A 20,361-nucleotide genomic window follows, 5' to 3' on the forward strand; every position below is an offset into this window, starting at 1 on the left:
CTATCTGAAAAATATTTTGTAAATGCCCACAGTAGACCAGAAACTACAGCACAATACTTGTGTATTGTATATAATGAGGTTATTGCTGCCGCTTTACTCTTCAATGCCCCATTATTATTAAATCTAAAATAATGCATAAACCGTTTTTGTCACAGCTGTAACAGAAGTGACAATGTTTATGCATCACAAATTTTACAAAGATTCATATTTAGTACTCAGCCCTTTAGATGCTCCAAATATCCCTTGAATCCAGCATAGCTGCTGAAAGAGTAGTTGCTCTGCTTCTGGATACCATTGTCTCCACTAAGATAAATAACCTTAGTAAACAGCCCTGCTTAATTACTGTAGGCTCATTCCATGCAGTCACAGACACTGTATGAAGACATTTACACTTGGGAAAGTCACTTTCCCTTGTAGGGGTGAAAATTCATCTATCCAACTCTAGTATATAATAATTGAGAGAAAGGATAGGAAATTAAGAGAATTGCTGCTTTATAAGATATTCTCAATTTCCTTAGTTTCATATCTCCTTTAGGACCAAACTCAGGAGTATCACCTCATCTGGTAACCTAGTGAATTTTGGGGGGGAAAAGCTGCTCTCCCTTTTTTCCCGCCCTGATACCTTTTCAAAGACATGTCAGTAGTAAATTTTCTGTTCCTCATTTGAAGTGCTCATACAATGTTGTGCAGGAGAATCTGGTTCCATGTCAGTGGCCTTATCTTTAAAACATTTATCCACAAAAGTTATTGATGAATGATCAGTACAAATGGTGAAGTGTCTCCTGTAGTGTCTCCTGTGGTTTCTTGAAAGCACTCATATTATCTAGGTTCATCAAGTTTTAAACTTCTGGCATTTCGAAGAGCCACTAGTTTTATGGAAGCAAACTTCTCCAAATATTATCCAGCAAAGTCTCTGAACATTAAAATTAATAGCTGGATGAAACTCTAAAGAATTATTCAGATTGTAGGATCAAGCATTCTACATTTAAATATGTCGGCACAGCTTTAATGGGAATCTTATGTAAAGAAAAAAAAGATTATCATCTAAATAAAATGAATGCCTTTCTCCTGAATCCCAGTCTAGCATAGCTTCTACTTAACAGAACTGAGCTTGCTTGTGTGGTGTTACTGGGTTTGTTCTCCATGCTTCTAAGTCTCTTTCTTGTTTAATGAAGGGAGGTGCTTACTGAGTTCCATCAAGTATCTTGACTATAAAAAAAAATCGAATACTGTATGCACAGGAAAAATGAAATTTTCATATATTTTGGTAGATATTTGACAATACTCTTGCATTTTCAAATGTTCATAATACAAGCACATCTGGGTCAGTTGACATGCAGCTAACAGGGAAGTTTGATGTGTCATTATCTTTTTAATTAAAATCTATTAATATTTTAGAGGCTATCAGGAAGAATGTATTTTTAAACTTAATTTTTTTTGGATACTTGGAGGAGAGGAAAGTGGTGATGCAGAAGTATATTTTGGAAGCTTTTGTTATATTTATTATGCTGCTCAGACACTACTAGTGATGGATGATTTCAAAAGATTCAGAATTTTTCTCTAATTCCAGTGTAGCATGCTCCTTTGAAGTTTATCTGACTCTTTTACATCAGTGAGTTGGGTTGGCAGTTAGCATTAGAATTAGCATTAATGCTACAGATTTTTTAAAAAATGCTGAAATGGATATTTGCTTTCAGACCAATTAAAAACATATAACAAGTGACATGGAATTTATTTAAAACTCTGAAATAGGTGAAAGTTATTTTTAAGGGGATTGTTCAATTATGGTGAAGTCAAATGCATGGCCCTCAATGATGCCATGTGTATTCTCTCCTCCCTATTTTCCAAGAGCCAAAATAAAACATTACGTATGCTTATGAAGATACAGAACATTTTTTCATGCCAGATTGTTGTTAGTTCTTGTGGGGATACAGAAGTAAAATGTCCGATTCCAGGTGTTCTATGAATTCCAAGCACAACACACAGTGTTGAAATGAAAGGGGCAGTGACAGTAAAAAGTACTAGCACACATGGTCAAGGAGATGCTAGTCAGTCCATTACAAAGAGACATAATTTTCACCACCTGAAATGGCCAACAGTCACCCAAGCAAGGACACAGAATGAAACTGTCTGCCTAATTTGTGGCGTAAAACACATGAAGTAATTCTGAGACTGACTGGTTTTTATACTGAATTATGGACTTAATCTTAGACAGTCCTGATAACTGTTTTTTTCTGGGGGGGGGTGGGGGGGGCAGGGGGAGATGTATCGCTTTCTATTTAGAACATTCTTTGTTAAACTAGGAGCTTTACATTCTTAAACCAAAATGGCTTGTATTAATGTGGAGCTGGAGGATTCCTTTGTGGAAAAAGAGAATGTGAAGCCAATGGAATAAGAAGATGCCACCATGACACTTTTAACTACATTGTAGTAAGAAAGAGTGCCACCATAGTAAGACTATCTAAGACAATATGCAATGGTTCATCGTAATGCCAATTCAGAATCCCTTTCAGTAAAATATAAAATGATGTGCAGAATTTATTTATAAAGGACTCAATATAAGATATACCAGAAATTACTGAGATTTAAAGAGCTTGGGGAAAAGGTATTAGCAGGAAGAAATTTCAGAGCATCAGAAATCTGTCAAAGAGGAAGAGAAAGAACTAGAGCAATTAAAGGCAGTAAAGTGTTCAAAAGGCTATGTACAAGAGCCAGGGGAAATTTTCCTTTCTAAAAGGACTTTTCACAGGTAACTGGAGTCCAGTTTTAGCTGACAATTGAAATCTCTGTGGAAGAAGTTTATGAATCAAACTGAGAAGCTCAAGTACAGTAAATTATTACCGCCATATGGCATCCATCTGAGGATTCTAAAGCAAATAAAGTGTGAAATAACTGTCACACACCATTGAGGGGAATGTTGTTGCAGGGTTTTCCTGAATATTCAAAAATTGTTAATATAGCATCTGTACTCTAGCCTTGGAGAAAAAAGGGATAATCCCCAAAGTCTGAAATAATCTGTAATCATCTAGTAGTCCTAGAAAATATGATGAAAATGCTATAATAGAGCTTCTACTTTATCTTACTGTAGCTTCAGTTGAAAAGTCGATGTAATCGAAAGTTAGCATAGCATATAGTAACAGGATTAATTTAACTAGCTATTTTAGTAAGTTAATTGAGTTATTGACTAGCTAACTCATCTAAATACCTGCTTTCCAAAAAGAACATGATTATGGCTTCTGCACATTTCTAACTTGTTGGGGGTTTTTTTAGCAGAAGTGGTTACCCTCCAAAGCCTGCAGCAGAGGCCAGAGCCATGTCTCTCATGATAAATCTGTGAGAAATGGCAATGTACCGCAATCAGTATTATTGGGTGCATTGACAGTGCAAATAAAAGAAAAGAGGAAAGAATATGGACTGTGTTGGTTACTTTTATTTTAGCCAGGCAATCTTGCTTTTTAGATCTTCAGCTCTTGCACAGGGCAAAGTTTCTGTTGCAGCATGCTTTCAGTCTGTATGAAGGGCACTGAGGCTAATACTTTTGGTTTGGGGACCTTTTTTTTCTTGGTCTGCTTGCTCCAGCACAGAAAATCTTACATATGAATGTGCCACTCAGAGAAGCAGAAGGGTTTGAAGCTGTTGAGAGCTGTTAAACATCTGTTGTTCTATTTGTATATTTAAAACCATTATCTTCCCACATATTCTTATTTTACAAAATAGTAATATTTAATGATTCTTTGGATAAAAAGAGTCATGTGCATTATTTTATTATCTGGACACTTACCACATGAACATATGAGTGAGTTGTTGATGTGTGCCACAGACCTTATGAAGTCACATTTCATGCCTTTAGGAGATTGCATATCTGAAGTGATTCTAAAAATGGCCTTTGTATTTATCTTTTGGCAGTATCTTGTATACCAGATACTATACCAAAGGTGGCTTCTCGAGTTCCCCCTAAATCAGACCACCATTCTTCTGAATGGGAACTTCATTCTCAGCAATGAGAATCTTGACCTGGTTATCAAAAGGTCATTAAGTTTGTATTTTGCCTGGAATTAAGTATCTGGGATGTAATAGCCTTTTGGTAGCCTTGGGCAATCAGTGCATGTTTGCACGATGTCCAAGTGCATTAATCTGCATACTGAGACACAGAATGAAAATACTTATGGTTTTAGAATTTGCTTTTTTTAGGAAAAAAAAGGCAGCTTGAATAGAATGTCTATATAGTGCCTATGATTTAGAACCAGTGGGACTACTCTCTGGGTTGTGCAGTGGAATGTGCGTACATTCACACAGAATTACTCTCTTAAGTTCTCTCTACTTTAGCAGCTTTCTTATAGAGGACAGACTTGACTTTCATAGAGAATTAGAATGCTTTAGCCCATTTAACCTGAAAGTTGCATTCCTTGTAAGTCTTCCCCAAATGATGATGCAGATGCAAGCATTTCTACTGACAAGCATAAGATATAGTGTGCCTCTTTATGTTAAAATAAATTCTTCCGTATCTCAGACTATCCTTCTTAGTATTTTGCATTTTTAGTACCAGCAGTTAGGTAACTGTCAGAATACTAAGGGTGACATGATAAGCAACTCCAGTTTCTTAATAAATCACTGTTTTTATCTAAGAACTATCTTCAAGGAAGTATAGTAGATTCAAGGGGGACAGTGTATTATGTATACTCTATAGTCTGGTAGAGTCAAGACCGCAAGGGCTCATCTTTTAAAGCAATATTCTGTTTCAATATTGTCTGTTCCACAACTGATGAAAATACTTTTTTAGGGGATTTATTTTTCACACAATTAGAAGCTAGACCAACTGCACCATACCAAGATTTTAATTGTTCCTTGTAACATTAAGTTGGGAATACAGCATTGCTTCAAAAGTTATACAGAATAGATTTTATGTGAGTATTCATGATACAATACACTGAAGTGACAGTTTGTCAGAGATTACTGCACTGAATAATAAATTTCCCAAATAAAAAAAAGGCAGTCATATTTGGCCATTTGAGCCTTTTCACAGCATCAGAAGCCAATAAAATTGAATGTATCAAGTGTTCTTATCAGATATGTTAATTTTACAAAGTTATGTAAAATATCAGAATGTAATAACAGCTAAATGCAGCTGCAGAGGTAATACAAATGACTTTTCATTGTGGACACCAGTAGGTATTTACAGATGGAAGCATTTTGTACAGATGAAACTATGTGTGGGAGTAAGGAGAAGAAATCTTTTTCCCCACATTCCCCATGTTATCTTCAAGATAAGGTAGCTATTCAGGTGGCTTGGAAGATAGTATTTATATTAATCAGAATATGGAATAATGTGAGGAGATCCAAAGGGAAGGATGTGGTCCTCACTGTGAAGGATGTTGCTTCTAAAACTGTGGATTTCAACCTGCTTCTGGACTATGGGCTTGAACGGGAGAAGGAAAGAGTTTGTCCTGTAAAATGAACAGCATTTCTGTTCCTCATGGTTTCACAGCTCCTCAATTCCTCCAGTGCAGATGAGTGAGTGCAAACACTTGATGCCAATAATTACAGCCAGCTTTTACACTCCTGCTTTGGAAAGTCTGAGCTGCTGCTGATTTGCTAGGTCCCGCAAAGAAAGAAGATTTGAAAGAAAATGGTGCTTCAGAAATATTTGTGAAATGATTGTTTTATGCATTATAAAAATAAATAAAGCAAAGATAATTTCTGTCACAGACAGCTGGTGCTGAAGAGTTTTCACAGAATGATCAGATCAGCAATACTCTCATATGCAGAAGGTGGGAGTTTGGATGTGTAAGCTGTTTCCTCAGATAATAATTTGTGATCAGAAGAATGGTATTAGTGAGCAGTTGAGTATATAAGACAAAAGAAAGTTAATCAGGAGGCTACGCTTCTTCCTTTAAGGGCCCCAAAAGGATTTTAAAATTATTTTTGGAAATTAAACATTAATATGCAACTTTAATACATACCAGTGTAAGAAATGGATCACTATTTTAATATCTTACATCTTTAGTTTAGCATCTGTTCTAACTTTAGTCTCCAAATGGATTGAAGGTATAGTCCTAAGTATAATGCACTACAAAATTCCAGTCTTAAGAAAACAGAAAGAGATGGCAGAATTTAATAGGCAAATAAAAAGTTCTATGAATTTAATGATGCATAATAGATTTAAAGTGGACACTTTTTTTGGCTCTCCTGTTACTTCTCTTTGTTCGGTAATATCACCTCAGCATCTTAGAATTATTCCTGAAATTAATTTACTTCTTTAGTGTAATTGGGTCAGAAGTGATAGAAACAACCTTCTGTATGTTCTCAATATTTAATCTTGCTGGTTTTCTCTAGCTAGGAGGAATGTGGGGCTGAGGCATAGTTTGTATAATAAGACCTTCATGATTATTTACATTAGCATTATCATACAGTGCAACATTATCATTTGATGACCTCATGTCCTTGAAGTGGCTTTTTTTTTAAGGCTTTTGGTACTGTTTCCCATTACATCCTCATAGGCAAGCTTATGAGACATGGGCTAGATGAGCAGACAGTGGAGATGGATTGAGAACTGGCTGAATGGCAGAGCTTGGAGGGTTGTGATCACTGGCACAATGTCTAGTTGGAGACCAGGAACTAGCGGTGTACCCCAGAGGTCAATACTGGGTCCAATCCTGTTCAACTTGTTCATCAATGACCTGGATGATGGGACAGAGTGCAGCTTCAGCAAGTCTACTTCTGCTGCTGCTGCTGAACTGAGAGAAGTGGCTGATACACCAGTGGGCTGTGCTGCCATTCAGAGGTACCTTGACAGGCTGGAGGAATATGCAGAAGGGAACCTCATGAAGTTCAACAAAGGCAAATGCAGAGTCCTGCACCTAGGGAGGAATAACCCTGTGCACCAGTACAGGCTGAAGGCTGACCTACTGGAGAGCAGCCCTGCAGAAAAGGACCTGGGAGTCCTGGTGGACAACAAGTTAACCATGAGCCAGCAATGTGCCCTTGTGGCAAAGCTGGCCAATGGCATCCTGGGCAGCATTAGGAAGAGTGTTGCCAGCAGGTCAAGGGAGGTGATCCTCTCCCTCTGCTCAGCCCTGGTGAAGCCACATCTGGAGTGCTGTGTCCAGTTCTGGGCTTCCCAGTACAAGAGAGACATGGAGCTACTGGAGAGAGTGCAGCGTAGGGCTATGAAGATGATTAAGGGACTGGAGCATCTATCATCTGAGGAAAGGCTGTTCAGCCTGGAGGAGGGAAGCCTGAGGGGGGATCTTATCAGTGCATTGAAATATCTAAAGGGAGGGTGTCAAGAGGATGGGGCCAGGCTCTTCTCAGTGGTGCCCAGTGACGGGGCAAGAGGCAATGGGCACAAACTGAAATGCAGGAAGTTCCATCTGAATAGGAGGAAAAACTTCTTTACTGTGTGGGTGACTGAGCACTGGAACAGGTTTGCCCAGAGAGGTTGTAGAGTCTCCTTCCCTGGAGATATCCAAAAGCCATCTGGATAGGGGCCTGGGCAATGTGCTCTAGATGCTGCTGCTTGAGCAGGGGTTTTGGACTAGATGATCTCCAGAGGTCCCTTCCAGCCTGAACCATTCTGTGATTTAATCAAAATGAGGGGGGTGGGGTGTTTTATTAGGTAAACATTTCTTTTTAATTTCCCACTGAGGTTTGCAGTCATAGATCTCAGCTGATAACTAGACTTATCCCTGGATACAGAGGTTTTCATAAATACTGACTCAGTCCCCAGAGTCTGATGCAATTAAACCGTGAATTATCCATTAATTACTAGCTTCAGTAGTGCTTCAATAGTGCAACTAAGTTCAAACTTGGCCCAGATTGTATGAAAAATTTGTCCAGATAGATAAAAACTTCCAAGCTTTTCCAAAGCCCATAGTTTGTACAAGCCTCCTCCACAATCAAGAAACAATCTCTGTGCAATTCCTTGTTCAGCTAAGAAAGGATGAAAGCGAGTAGTCCAGTCCTCTGAGCTTTCCTAAGAACATTTTATGAAGGCAAGGGATTTTTTCTTTGGGGTTTCTAAGTTTGAGTGGATGCTAATTACTAGAACACCACTTTGAGACAGGGCAAGATTTTGAGATGAGGGATTCAGCTACAGTTCGGGAGTCTGTAACCATCTGTATCAGAGGGAGTAATAATGTAATTAAATACTAAGACAGTGATTAGTTTTTGATTCAGTAACTGAAGAGTAATTTTGCCACACAAAGACTACTACAGAAGAGTTTTTGAGGGTGATGTGCTCTAAAAAAAATTCATGATACTTTTCAAAGGTGTATTTTCTTTGGTGATAGCATGAGACTTTCCACCTTGTTCTGTCCATATTTCCTAATCTAGGTAAAATCCACCAATATAATGCAGATTTACTATGCATTATAAATAGTTTTTAAAATATTTTTATTTGTAGATAGGTTTTGTCATCTGTAACATACACCCTAAGTTTATGAATTATTTTTTGTTAGAAGAAATCCAGATATAATCTACATCTTGCATTCTATATTGTTAATTACACTCCATATATAATAAATGTGGACTGCTCTTATTTTTCCCCCTCTACATTCCTTCCAAAATAAAGTGTGCATAATTTCAAGACTCCTAGTTATCTGACTGCTTGCACCAAATTTCAGTAGTCCTATTACATCCACTTATTTTAATAAATAAGCACTTCTCATTCTTCTTGCCTAGTTAGTCATGCTTCTGGCATTGGTTTACAAACAATTAAATAATCCATCCTCAGCATGGGCCCTATTGACATTCACAATACCTGGCATGGAAATTATTCTTGTATAATTCTACACCCTCCAGGCCTTTTGTTTTTGTTCTCCTATCTCTAGGTGCAAATCTGATAAACCTGTAGAACAGCAGTCGTCCCATATGTTTCGAAGCTATCAGAACCACATATAGCTTCAGTTTTGTAGAAGGAATCTTACATCCAAGGAACCAGAAGTATATTTCATATATATTTTCCTCTTCAGTTCTGTTCATCAGTGTCCCTGACATCTTCATGTGAACTGCTGTTGTTTCTGAAAGCGCATATCACAAGCTTTGAATCCTTGTCTACTGTCTTTGGGATCTCTTTCAGGCTTCGAAATGCAATATATGTTTTTCCCTGTAAGGAACTTCCTACTGTATCACAGAGTTGTTTGTGTATTAACATCGATTCTTCTTGAGGAGAGCTTTTCTATAGACTGTTAAAAGCCCTGTTGAACATATTGTGCAGGTCCTTAACAAGTTCGTTCAGCTGAACTTAACTTGAAAGCATATACTGATAGTTTTACAGAGTAAAAGCCCAATTTTCCAATGTCCCTTCTTCTCATATGCAAAACCAGACACACAATATGTGAATTTTTTTTAATATCTGATTTCTCTCAAAAAAAGGGAAAGCCACAGCATCTCCACTGTTGCTCATCCTTCAAGCAAAAAAAAATTCTTTTTTATTTTTTATTTTTCCTGTAAGTAGGCTTCTGTCTCTAAGATAATATTTTACTGTTTGCTATTTGTTTTGTCCATGCTTTTTCTTTTATGTTGGCTCTCTACTCAAAATAAGGTTCTACTCTGTATTTAATTTTTGCAATACCAAATCATGCGTGTGTCTATGAAAGTATACTTGAATTTTCTCCTATATCTAAGGGCAATGACAAGTATTTAGTATAACACAATCTCTTTTCTCCAGATAGAGTAATTTTTTGAAAGTAAGTTTCACTTAGTTCTCTTAAGCCTCTAAGTGTGAGTAATGTGTTTGTTTCATTGGAATGAAAATAGAGATAATTATGTGTGGCTGTAATGCATTCTATGTGGTGAGATCTTTCTATCTTTTCTAATCCCAGAAACTGTGATCCATGTTTTGCAATTACTCATGATGTACATTTTGTCCATGTAATGAAGAAATTTGTGATTTTTTCTTTTAATTCATGTGCTTATTCTGTATATATATTTTTATATCTCTGTGCTGAAACTCTAACTGAAAAAAATTTTAAAGTACACAATATAAATCTCTTCAGCAGGAAATCTTAGCAAAATATCTGCTTGTATAATCCATCTGCTCATTCATTACGAATCTCTTATGATCAACATCTGGTAGGATTAGACTGCCCTGAACAACAAAGGATTTAGTTTGCAGTACTTACATGCAGCTTTAGTGCACCAAAAAGTCATTGGAAATATCTGTTAAAAGCAAAGTAGTAAGATTAATCTAAAAATTATTAAATTGATTTTGTAACTGACAGAGTTAGAATTAAGTAAGCTGAAAAAACTATACCTGTAAATGTATAGCCTAAAACTTAGTTTGTGCTGTTGATCAGTGGAGAATCTTGAATCCAGATTATCACCATTAGATTCACGATTCATCAGGAATATTGTCTTTCTTTTATATTTTCCTATGGAAAAAAAGGGAAAAAATTGGCTTGATGAAAATGAAGTAAAATGGATGCTAATATTCATTATTGGTGAATAGTCACTCAAATGTGTCCCATTAGCATGGACCTGCCTCGCAATCACTGGAGTGTGCCTCACATTGCTTACCCTCACCAGATCGGATCCTGACCTGAAGATTGACTTTCCAGGCTGACTTGGACCTGCTTTGTCACCACAGACTTGCCTGATGGTCTGGACTCTTCGTTGACCCCAGCTGTAGGACAGGGCTGTGGCTGGTGAGGCCCCTGCCCTGCTGGCTGTGTTATTGCCCTTGGCTCCTTGTCTTTTAGGAAGTAGCTGGCCCTTGCTGCTCCCTGACATTTGGTTCCTTTCCTTAAATATAAAATCATTCTTCCTTGTACAAACCACATGAATGTTGCAATTTGATCTCCTCCAGACTTTTTTGCAGCCCATTTAGTCACTCTGTCTCTCCCAATTTGCTAGAGCAAAAAAACAGATTCATTTCTTCCTTGTCAATGCAAGTTCTTGACTCCTCAAAACCCCTCTATTTCTTCCTTCACAGATGCAGGGTCAGGGACTTTGTTGTTTGCCTTTCAAACATCACTGAATTTGTTACAACAGCTATGAGGTAGGCAAGAATTGCTACCACCCACTTCACAGAAAAAAGATACAGCCAGAATTGGTAGCAAATGTTAAAATCTTGTTTAGGTTATGTAAGCTGTACCACAGAGCAGCTTGGACTGAACGAGTGATCAGTGCCAGTTCTTTTGGGTCCCATCCGTTGTCTCAAGCACAATGGCCATCCTTTTCTTCAAACTGTGTTCCTCATGCATTATATAAAACGTTTATTTTTTGAAGCTAGGTGCTGGGTAAGCATGTTTGTCTCCTAGTGCTTTGTGATGGTGACCATACATACAGGAATAGATATTTTAAGGGCTCTTAGAAGGGCTCTTTCTGCTCTGTCTGAAGAACTAGACTTTGTCTTTATTCTGCCAGCAGTGGTTTGTGAAACTTTCTAGGCTTCCTGATGGTCATCTGGTAATCCTCTTCTAGGGAAAAGAGATTGTTGTTGACTTTAAAGAGTGTGCAGAACTGTTTGTAAACAGATGTGTAACTATGACCTTCATTAAATCGTTAACAAAGTAATAAAATCACATGAAACTGTAATACTTCTGCATTATAAGTCAGAGCAAGATTGGCTTAGGAACTTCAGGTCCCCACCAGAGCTTAATGGAATTTTGTTACCACTTTCTACAGCAGTTCATTCCAGCTGAAATTTTTCTATACTACAGAATATAGAAGTAGAAATAGTTTGTTTACAACTTTCTTCACTCAGAGTTGGTAGAATGAATCAATTACTGCTGACTTTTGTAACTGCTTGTACTGCTGGTAACCTGTGTTCCAGGACTGCAAGCATCTGCTAAAAAAAAATGCAGTATTTGGTATTAAGTTTCACAAATCTAATCCAATGTTGCAATATTTGCTACAAGAGTTGAGAGCTCTAGAACTGAAGGTGAGGCTTAGGATTCTGATATCAGACTCAAATCCAAATCAGAAGCTCCTGTACTTAAATTTCTTCGAATGAAGTAAAGAACTTCTGTAGGAAAATGAGATAAATGTAAGTTCCGATACTGAGAGTGTCAACAGTTAGAAAATATTTAGCAAGAAAAGAACACGAGCACAATGTCAGAGAAGTATGGAGACAGGAAACAAAGACTTGAAAATATAGCAAAAATACGCTCAGACTAGGCATAAGGTTAGATTTGTCAGACTGATGGTCAGAGCATTGAAAGGGAGGGGTGGGGAAACAACCGGTAAGGCTTCTAGAAAAGCGATGGCCACTCCGTAAATTGTTATAAAGCTCCTAATATCTAGCTGAGATAATGGAAAGAGATATGAACAACAACAACAACAACAAAAAAGAACCCAAAAACAAAAAACACCTTCATTTTGGCCAAACCTCCACAACAGATGCATCTGCCAAACAGCCATTATCTGATTGTGACATTCCATCTTCCCAAACACCTGATCTAATAACATGTGTCTTTTGGGAGATTAATCAGTAGTTCAGTAGGAAGTCTAAGAACTCTAAAAGCCTCATTGTTGGACTTCTAGCAGATGGAGTAGTTTTCTCAGTTTTCTGAGAAAAGTTTTCTCAGTGGCTTAATTCAAATTATTGTTTCCCAGTAAAAATTCCTTTATTGTTCTTAAGAAATCCCATTTCAGTGAAAGGAAAAGCAATTCCTCAATTGCAAAATTTAGGAAAAAATTCTAAAAGGAAGGAAGCACAACAAGTCAGTAGATGGTCTGAAGGATGATTTTTCTAATGAGCCTTGTGCCCTGTACTGAAGCCTATCTATAAATGCTAGCCTGCTTTAACATTAGCTCATGTTTGATGTTTAACTTTTTTCTCATGTTAACAATGGTCTAATTTGACAAAATAGTATTTGGTCAATCAGTTGTTTTCTGTTCAGATCAGCTGAGTAGTGTCGATTTCTGAGGTTACAGGAATTGCTAGAAACTGTTTCTGCAGAAAAAAATCAGGAAAACAGCAATAAAACAAACCTTCAACAAAGAATTTCTTATCTTGTTCTACAGAAGTTTTGCTTTATAGTATGGGATAAAAACATATAACAAGTTGCATGCCTTTGAAAAGAGAAGTTCTACTAGCTAAAGAAAATTTTACTTTTTTTCTAAGCAGTGTATGACAATTTTAGCAAACTTTTATATGAGGCAGAAGGATTTTGGACATTAGCTAAACGATGATCAAGACTGGTCTATTTTATCTTGGTATCACTGATGGTCCATTTCAGAAAAGCAATTTTTTTTTGTATCAGGGAAGACCTGTATCATAAGAAGCAGTTAATGGCATTGCTGGAGCTAAAAGATCAATCATTCATTTTACCAGTATACCAGGAGAGAAACAGCTCATTGTTGATCATATGCTGTTTGTGAATACACTTTGACAGAATGTGGTTAAAAACTACAGATAGAGCATCAAGAAAGGATGAATGATAAAACACAAATTTTGGTGGACACATTCTGATGGTTACTTCTATAAAATAGAATAATTTTTAATAATAATTTTACCCATATGTCCATTTGTTTTAATCATTGTAAAAGGCCTGGTTATAATTTAACAGCTTGGATCAGCAGTTTGTAAATACTTCTAGAAAGCAATAAAATGAAGCAGAGACCTTGAAAGACAGATGTTAGCATAGCAATAGTCTTCAGGAAATACTTCATTGGTTAACCAAGAAACTTTGCAAAACCAGCCTAAAGTGAATGGCAAGGAGGTGAAGTTATAGCTGAACAGCAAGCGATGCAATTATTGCCTTGCAGGAACCAGGTTATACCTCTTAGTCATGAAGAAATTTGCAAAAAGTACAAGAAGTGCGAAGATAGTAGCTTTAATGTTCCCTTCTCCCCCCCCCCCCCCCCCGCCCGCCCCTTTTCTTTTACCAAAAACTGTGTGTTCTATCTGACAGTTAAGCAGGATGCCAGAAAATATATATTAGTAGTGTGGTATTTTGTCAATAACATAAAAACCTGAGATACATGGAACAGAACCAGTAACAGGTATAGGTCTGGAGCATACTCTCAAGGAGGTATATTAAAAAAAACCTGAAGAATTATTGAAAAGAGAGTTTGTCTTGAAAATAAAGCTGCTAGTAGACATCAGAAGTCTTTCACCTTGACATTTGATGTCTTATTGCATGCTTTTGCTCCTACTGTATTCCTAGGCCTGAGTCTGATAGACTTTCAGCAAAGGTAATTTAGCAATAGTTGGGTTTTCTTTTTGGATGGCCATAATCTCTTTTCATAAAATAAACTTCATTATAAATTTAAATTCTCATGAAGAAGTTTCTACTGCTGAAGGACTGATATCACTTCATGTTCTTTGCTATATTTGGTGTCATCTCACAGTATATCCAGTATTTTTAGATTGTTTAGAATGGTCTGTGTTTCTCTCTCAAAGGAGGTTAAAAAAAAGGAGAGTCAGGAGGGAGATTTATAATACGTAGTTCCAAAGACCATATACATATACAAGATTGTTGGGAAGTATTTGGATATGATTTACAGACGTCTAAATTTTCATGTCCAGGACATATATATTTTCTATGTATTGTATTTTCCATACTTGCATTTAAGATACCTCACTTTTATTTCTCTTAACTATAAATTGCTTCTTCTGTTACTGATATTGTTAGAAACAAATAAAAAGACAATCAGTGCAATGAATGTAATCATAATTTTATAAAATTAAAATCAGAGTGCCTCTCTCTTCACTTCAGTCTGTAACCATGTTACCTCCAGCTAAAATTATATTTGATCGTGCATTAGGAATAGTAATGTGAAACTCTGTTTCTGTAGTCATGTGGCTAGGGGAAAACCAGCGTGATTAAAACAGAAAACCTTAACATAGTTATATGGAAAAGAATCCTAAATACGTAAATGAGATTGTTTTGTGTTATCTGGCTTCTTTGTGCTATTAGGTAGCTCAAAGAGGGTGAAATCTGCCCATTATAGAAACAGTTGAGAAAACGTATTGATATATAGTTGCTTGTGTTACCTCTAAGCAAACCATACCACTCTCTTTCCCATGACAAGATGCATGCTGTAGGAAAGGAAGAGGGCAGAGTTCATTAAGCTTTACCAGTTCCTAACTGACTTTAACTAAGCTCTGCTGCTTTGTGCTAGGACCAACGGATGGTGGTTTTAAATCAGCTCTCAGAATTGAGAATCTGTAAGATTTTTCATCATGGGTCTTATGTCTTTATACAGTATCAAACAGAGCTTTGGTTACAAGAAAGTTTTGGTATGGTATGCTAACAGCAGTCAAAAATTACAAGAATTGTTAAACCCTATGATGCAAAGTAGGAGCCTGCTGTGAACTTCTCATCACATGTAATAAGGCTGTTTACATGGGAAACTGGCTGATTGTAGATGATGACAGTAAAAGAATAGTGCTTTGATCAGATTCTAGATGAAATGAGAGAAAGAAAAAAGTGGGTGCATATATCATCATTGAGATCATTGCTTGCTGTTACAGTAATAAAGATAGTCCATCTGCTTCTTCCTCACTGAGTCTCAATTCACTAGTCTGCCTTTTTCTCAACTTCTGACAGGTGAGGAATGATTTGACTGGCGTCCTGTATGGTGAAGATATCGAAATTTCTGATACTGAGAGTTTCTCCAATGATCCTTGCACAAGTGTAAAGAAGCTTAAGGTATGTGCTGCTGTTTGGGCATGAAAGAGAAACTGGTGGCTATGTCATGATTTTTGATTTGTTAATATTTTTCATTTGAAAAGGTAATAAAATAAGATTTTCTAAGAATTTTATATTACTATATATCACTGCATGGTAAGGTTAACAAATGATGTTTTTAGGTCCTAGTCCTGTTTAAGTCAATGAAGTCACTGTCCATGCATATGATAAATACTTTTAACATTCCTGACTAGGACAAAATATAAAGCAAATCGTCTCTGACTTAATATTTGTACCCAAAGGTCCAATCCTAATGATACACATATGAAGGCTCCTGACATTTGGACCCAACACCCTTTTTAGGTAAATTATCTTTTAGTGAAAGCAACAAGCATATTTCCATTAGCTTCATTACATTTTAGATTTAATTCTTTGCTTATAATCTGCATTATTTCATAGAAATCCTAGGAAAAAATGAAAGATAAATTTGATATTGGAATAACTTAACATTCTGCTCTCATAGCAATGATTTATTAGGCTCTTGGCAACTGTTTGGAGAATGGCAATCTTTTTTCATATAAAATAGGGCTATATAGTTCATTTGCACTCCAACATGAAATAAAATCAGAAGTTTTAGAATTGCCCCAAACAGATTTGTGTAAAAAGGTCTTCAATAAAAATGTTTTCTAATAAAATCTAATGAAAGCAGGGAATATAGGAGAATGCTTGGGGAAAGAAACACCAGCATTCAGGGCACTGACCTGTGACAGAAGTCATCATTGTAAGGAAGAGAGTCCTACAGCAGAGCCAGATGGTCAGGACAGTGATATACAGCATTAGGTTTTTCTCTTCTATTGTCTTTTGATAATACCTACATGACTGCAGGGAATATGTTAACATTCTGCCCCAAGTACACATCTGAGAGGAGCCAACAGTAAACATTATCAGTGGGGAAAACCTTGGCTGTGGAACATGCTTCTGGCCGTTTTAGGTCACAGTTTACAAGCTGTTCCCTGATTGAGACATTTGCTGACTGTAGCTGTGAGAATCCCTTTGGTAGTTTGTTGCCTCCCTGGCATTACCTAAGCTGATTTATTTCGTCACTGTGAGGACTCAGTGACTGTATGCTTCCCTATCATGCTTCATATTTAATTAACAAGTAGATATGGATACAGTGTTGCCAGGTGTCTCAAATAGGGAGTCTGCTGAAAGCAATGGGTCTGCTTTCTTGTATCTTATTGAGGTTTTCTCCGAGGAATGCACTTCTAGAAAACACTCCTGGTTTGGGGAACTTCAGCTGAGTCCTTTCTTCTAGCACAAAGCTAGAAGGCTGTAGAAATCTAAGACTTGAAGTAAGCTAGGTGGGAGACAATGCAATATGCCAAGGTTCATGTCAAAGAACTGGTAATTAGCTTTCATGCATTTCTTCAAACACCACTGTTCTAGCCTGAACAAGTTCAGCAACAGTAGCCCTCCACAAAAGCTGGAAGTCCTAAGTGAACAAATTTAGCAACATTGCAAACACAAACATCAGCTGTATGATAGGTTACGTTAGAAGCAGCAACTTGGTTTCCTGAACCAAGCTCTGTGAGGGAACTCTCTCGTGTAGAATTCAGTCAACCAGCATTTTCAATGTTGAATGGCTTGCTTTATAAGTTCCTTACTTTTGGAATCATCAGGTGAGCGATCACTTGCAAAAGAATAACCATGATGCCTCAGTTAAATCAATTCCGTCAATTGTATATCTGTGATTGACTGACTCTTGGTTTCTACTCAGGATGTCCAAAGTACTTGGGAATAAGTCTGATCCCATACAGATGCATTATAGCAATGCGGAAAGCAGAACCCTATTCCCAAGATGCTACTAAGAAAAATGCCAATAAAAATACCCATACCCCAAATGGAATGGCGAATAGATTCCCTTAAATACATGATGCTGGATGAAGATGCAACGAAATCCTGCTTCTGTACCAAACACCTTATTTGTAAGAAGGTTACTTCAGTTGTAGTAAATAGTTATCTCTGTAGAAACACAGGAAACAGCAGTCCAGCCACTAGCAAAGTCAAGTTTCTCAGGACAAGATTATAATAATGCAGTGGAGAAATTTCATGCATTAATATAGTTTTGCAGATAAAGAAACTTCAAACTGTGCTTCTTGGAAAGATCGTGGTGCATCCTGTACATTTCAAGGGAGAACTTCATCTCTTTCTTCCCCTAGTTCTTAGAGCAAACAGCTTTAATGGTGAATAGAACTACTCATTTAGAAACCTTGAAACTTCAGAATGAACAAAAACAGTACGGAGGTGCAATTGTAACCAAATGGATTGTACTGGGAAGAATAAGGGCAATTTTTTCCAGGGTAGCCCAAATTTAAACCTCAGTAGTATTCGTGTGAATATCATTTCCAGTTCAACGGAACAGTTTCAATCTGATTTCCTGAACAGTAGGGGTGTCGGATGCTGGCAGAACATGTCCTCAATCTAATCAAGTTAATTAAATTAAAAAACTTTGGACCAGAGCAGGTGTGGATGTGGCCTCAGTCTAACTGAGGCACATACACTCTAACATAACCATTGATGTGTTATGCCAAAATGTTTTGATAGTGGAAGGACCTAAAATACTCTAGTTCTCCGTCAGTGGCTCTATATCTAAGACTAGAGGTTCATATGTAGCTCTGGCATTGGACATCCAGGCCATTAGAAGGCAAAGTATGTGGATACTTATACTGACAAGGTTACCCAGCTCTGGGTAGGTTTATTAGTAACATCTTGACTGCCAGATACATAGAATTTGTATCTGGCTAGAGAATTTGACAGAGTATCTGAGATGTTCAATTTAGGTGCTTCTTAAAGAGCCTGCCAAGGCATCGACTTTTCCTGGCAGATGAGATATTGCAGCAATCCTTCTCTGGAAAGCTGTGTAATACAACATTTTACTGTTATTTATTAGAAATGAGACAGATTAAAATCTGATCACAGAAGGGAAGCTCTACAGGCCAAAAAAACCCCCTACCTATTCCAAACATATTGTGCAGAGCTCAACAACTCTGACGGGAATAGATTGCTATCTTGGACTATTAGAAATGGCAGTGCAGGAGACAAGTTGTTCTTCATCTCTTTCAGTGGAGCCTCTTAGATGTATTGACACTCACTGTCTTTGGGGTTTAGATTACCCAGCTGCAGATAGTACCAAAGATGCTTTAGATTTAGTGGATGAATAATATCTTCACTTATAAGAAAAAAGGGAGAAGAAAGCCATTCACACTGGAGGCTGTGCAGTTGTCTTCATTTGTAAAACATGTTGTTATGGAGAGTCCACCACAATTGTAGGTAAATGGTATGTGACTGTTCTCCATTTTCTAGTTCAAAGGGTGAGAAGTTATGTATTGCCCACTGAGGAGCTTAAATGCAGATATTGCTACTCTAATTATTGAGAGGAGTAACTAAGATAGCTCAACATCTGGCAAATGGTCTAAACTTTGATCTTTTTGTATCACTATAGTGTTGGGAGTTGCCTTCCCCTTGGAATATTTTTAATAATCCCGTAGAGCACCTGCATAGTTCCATGAGATAGAAACTTTCCTGTCAAACATTCTTTAGCTCCATCCAAGCAATTTACAATTCTATGAGAAAGAAAGGATACTTAGTCCTTGCTGGCATTCATTGGGTGACTTCTCTGAACCGTACAAGAGAGTTGCACTGTGTTAACTTGCATCAATCCTATGAGGGTTGACCTAAAATAATAGTGTATCCATGCCAGGAAATTATACTAGTTGATAGTCAATTAACAGTGTGACCAAAGTAGGGGGGAGGGGGGACCTTATATACCAGTAAGTGTATGATGTCTCTATTTGGGTGAGACTGTAATGTGGAAATATACCCTGACACACAAGCATTAAATGGAGACCAGTTCTGATAAACTTCAGTGTAGACCTCATTATCCATCCAGAAAAAATCTCTGTAAGGGATTTGAACTGTGTCCAGCTCCGTGTCTGATGCAGCACAGAGTCAGCAAACCTATCCTGGCATGAGATAATCTGAGTTTGCCATTTTGAATGCAGTTCTTCAGGAACAAATTTTGGAAAAATGTGAAGGGGTATGCAGAAAACAGAGTTGGGGAGCAAGAGGCTCAGTGAGGAGTGTATCAGAACAGAGGAAAAATGTTCTGCATGGAAGATGAAGAGATATTGTGCAGAATTTCTTAAATGAGATCCTTATATATGTGTGTTATAATGTACAATTCCTTAATTACATAATTGCATACAGAATTTTCCACTCTTTTAAAAACGCAAGCTGTAAAATCCCAGGCACTACATCTCACAGCTTCATATTGATATCTTTTGATATCAATTGATATATTTTATGATTTCCCATACATAAGTAACTGCTTAAAGTTATGGATTGTTCTTCATGATGCAACTTTACGAAGCTGGGAAAAGAAAAAGATGGACAAAGTCTGTCAGATATTCACTGGCAACTTTAGCTTGTTGTCCCATACTCTCCAATTAACCCAGCAACATCTCTGCCTCATTCTGAATCTTCACCCCAATCCCAAATTCCTTGTCTACCCAATGCTATATTATGTATATACCCAAAGCTTCTCTGATTTCTTATTCCCTTTTGAGTACTTTTGTCTAGACTGTCCTGTCAGTCTCCTCTGGGCCAACTTTCTGAGATTCGGGTTGTCCTGCTGGCTCCAGTGACTATTTGTCAAACTTCCTATTTGCCATACTCTTGAAAAATCCTGACATTTCTTCCCAGGGTCCTTATTTCAATCCTGGTC

The 20,361-nt window shown here is 37.3% G+C and overlaps 1 protein-coding gene across 1 annotated transcript in view; it reads left to right on the forward strand.

Moving 5' to 3' along the window:
• Window positions 1-20,361, forward strand: part of GABBR2 (gamma-aminobutyric acid type B receptor subunit 2) — a 477,500-nt gene that overhangs the window by 206,830 nt on the left and 250,309 nt on the right. The window contains exon 4 of the mRNA XM_064506758.1: window positions 15,498-15,599. Coding sequence (XP_064362828.1) covers window positions 15,498-15,599 — 102 coding nt within the window. The remainder of the gene's footprint in view (window positions 1-15,497; window positions 15,600-20,361) is intronic.

Source organism: Dromaius novaehollandiae, chromosome 2, assembly GCF_036370855.1.
Source record: "Dromaius novaehollandiae isolate bDroNov1 chromosome 2, bDroNov1.hap1, whole genome shotgun sequence".
NCBI classification, from domain to species: domain Eukaryota; kingdom Metazoa; phylum Chordata; class Aves; order Casuariiformes; family Dromaiidae; genus Dromaius; species Dromaius novaehollandiae.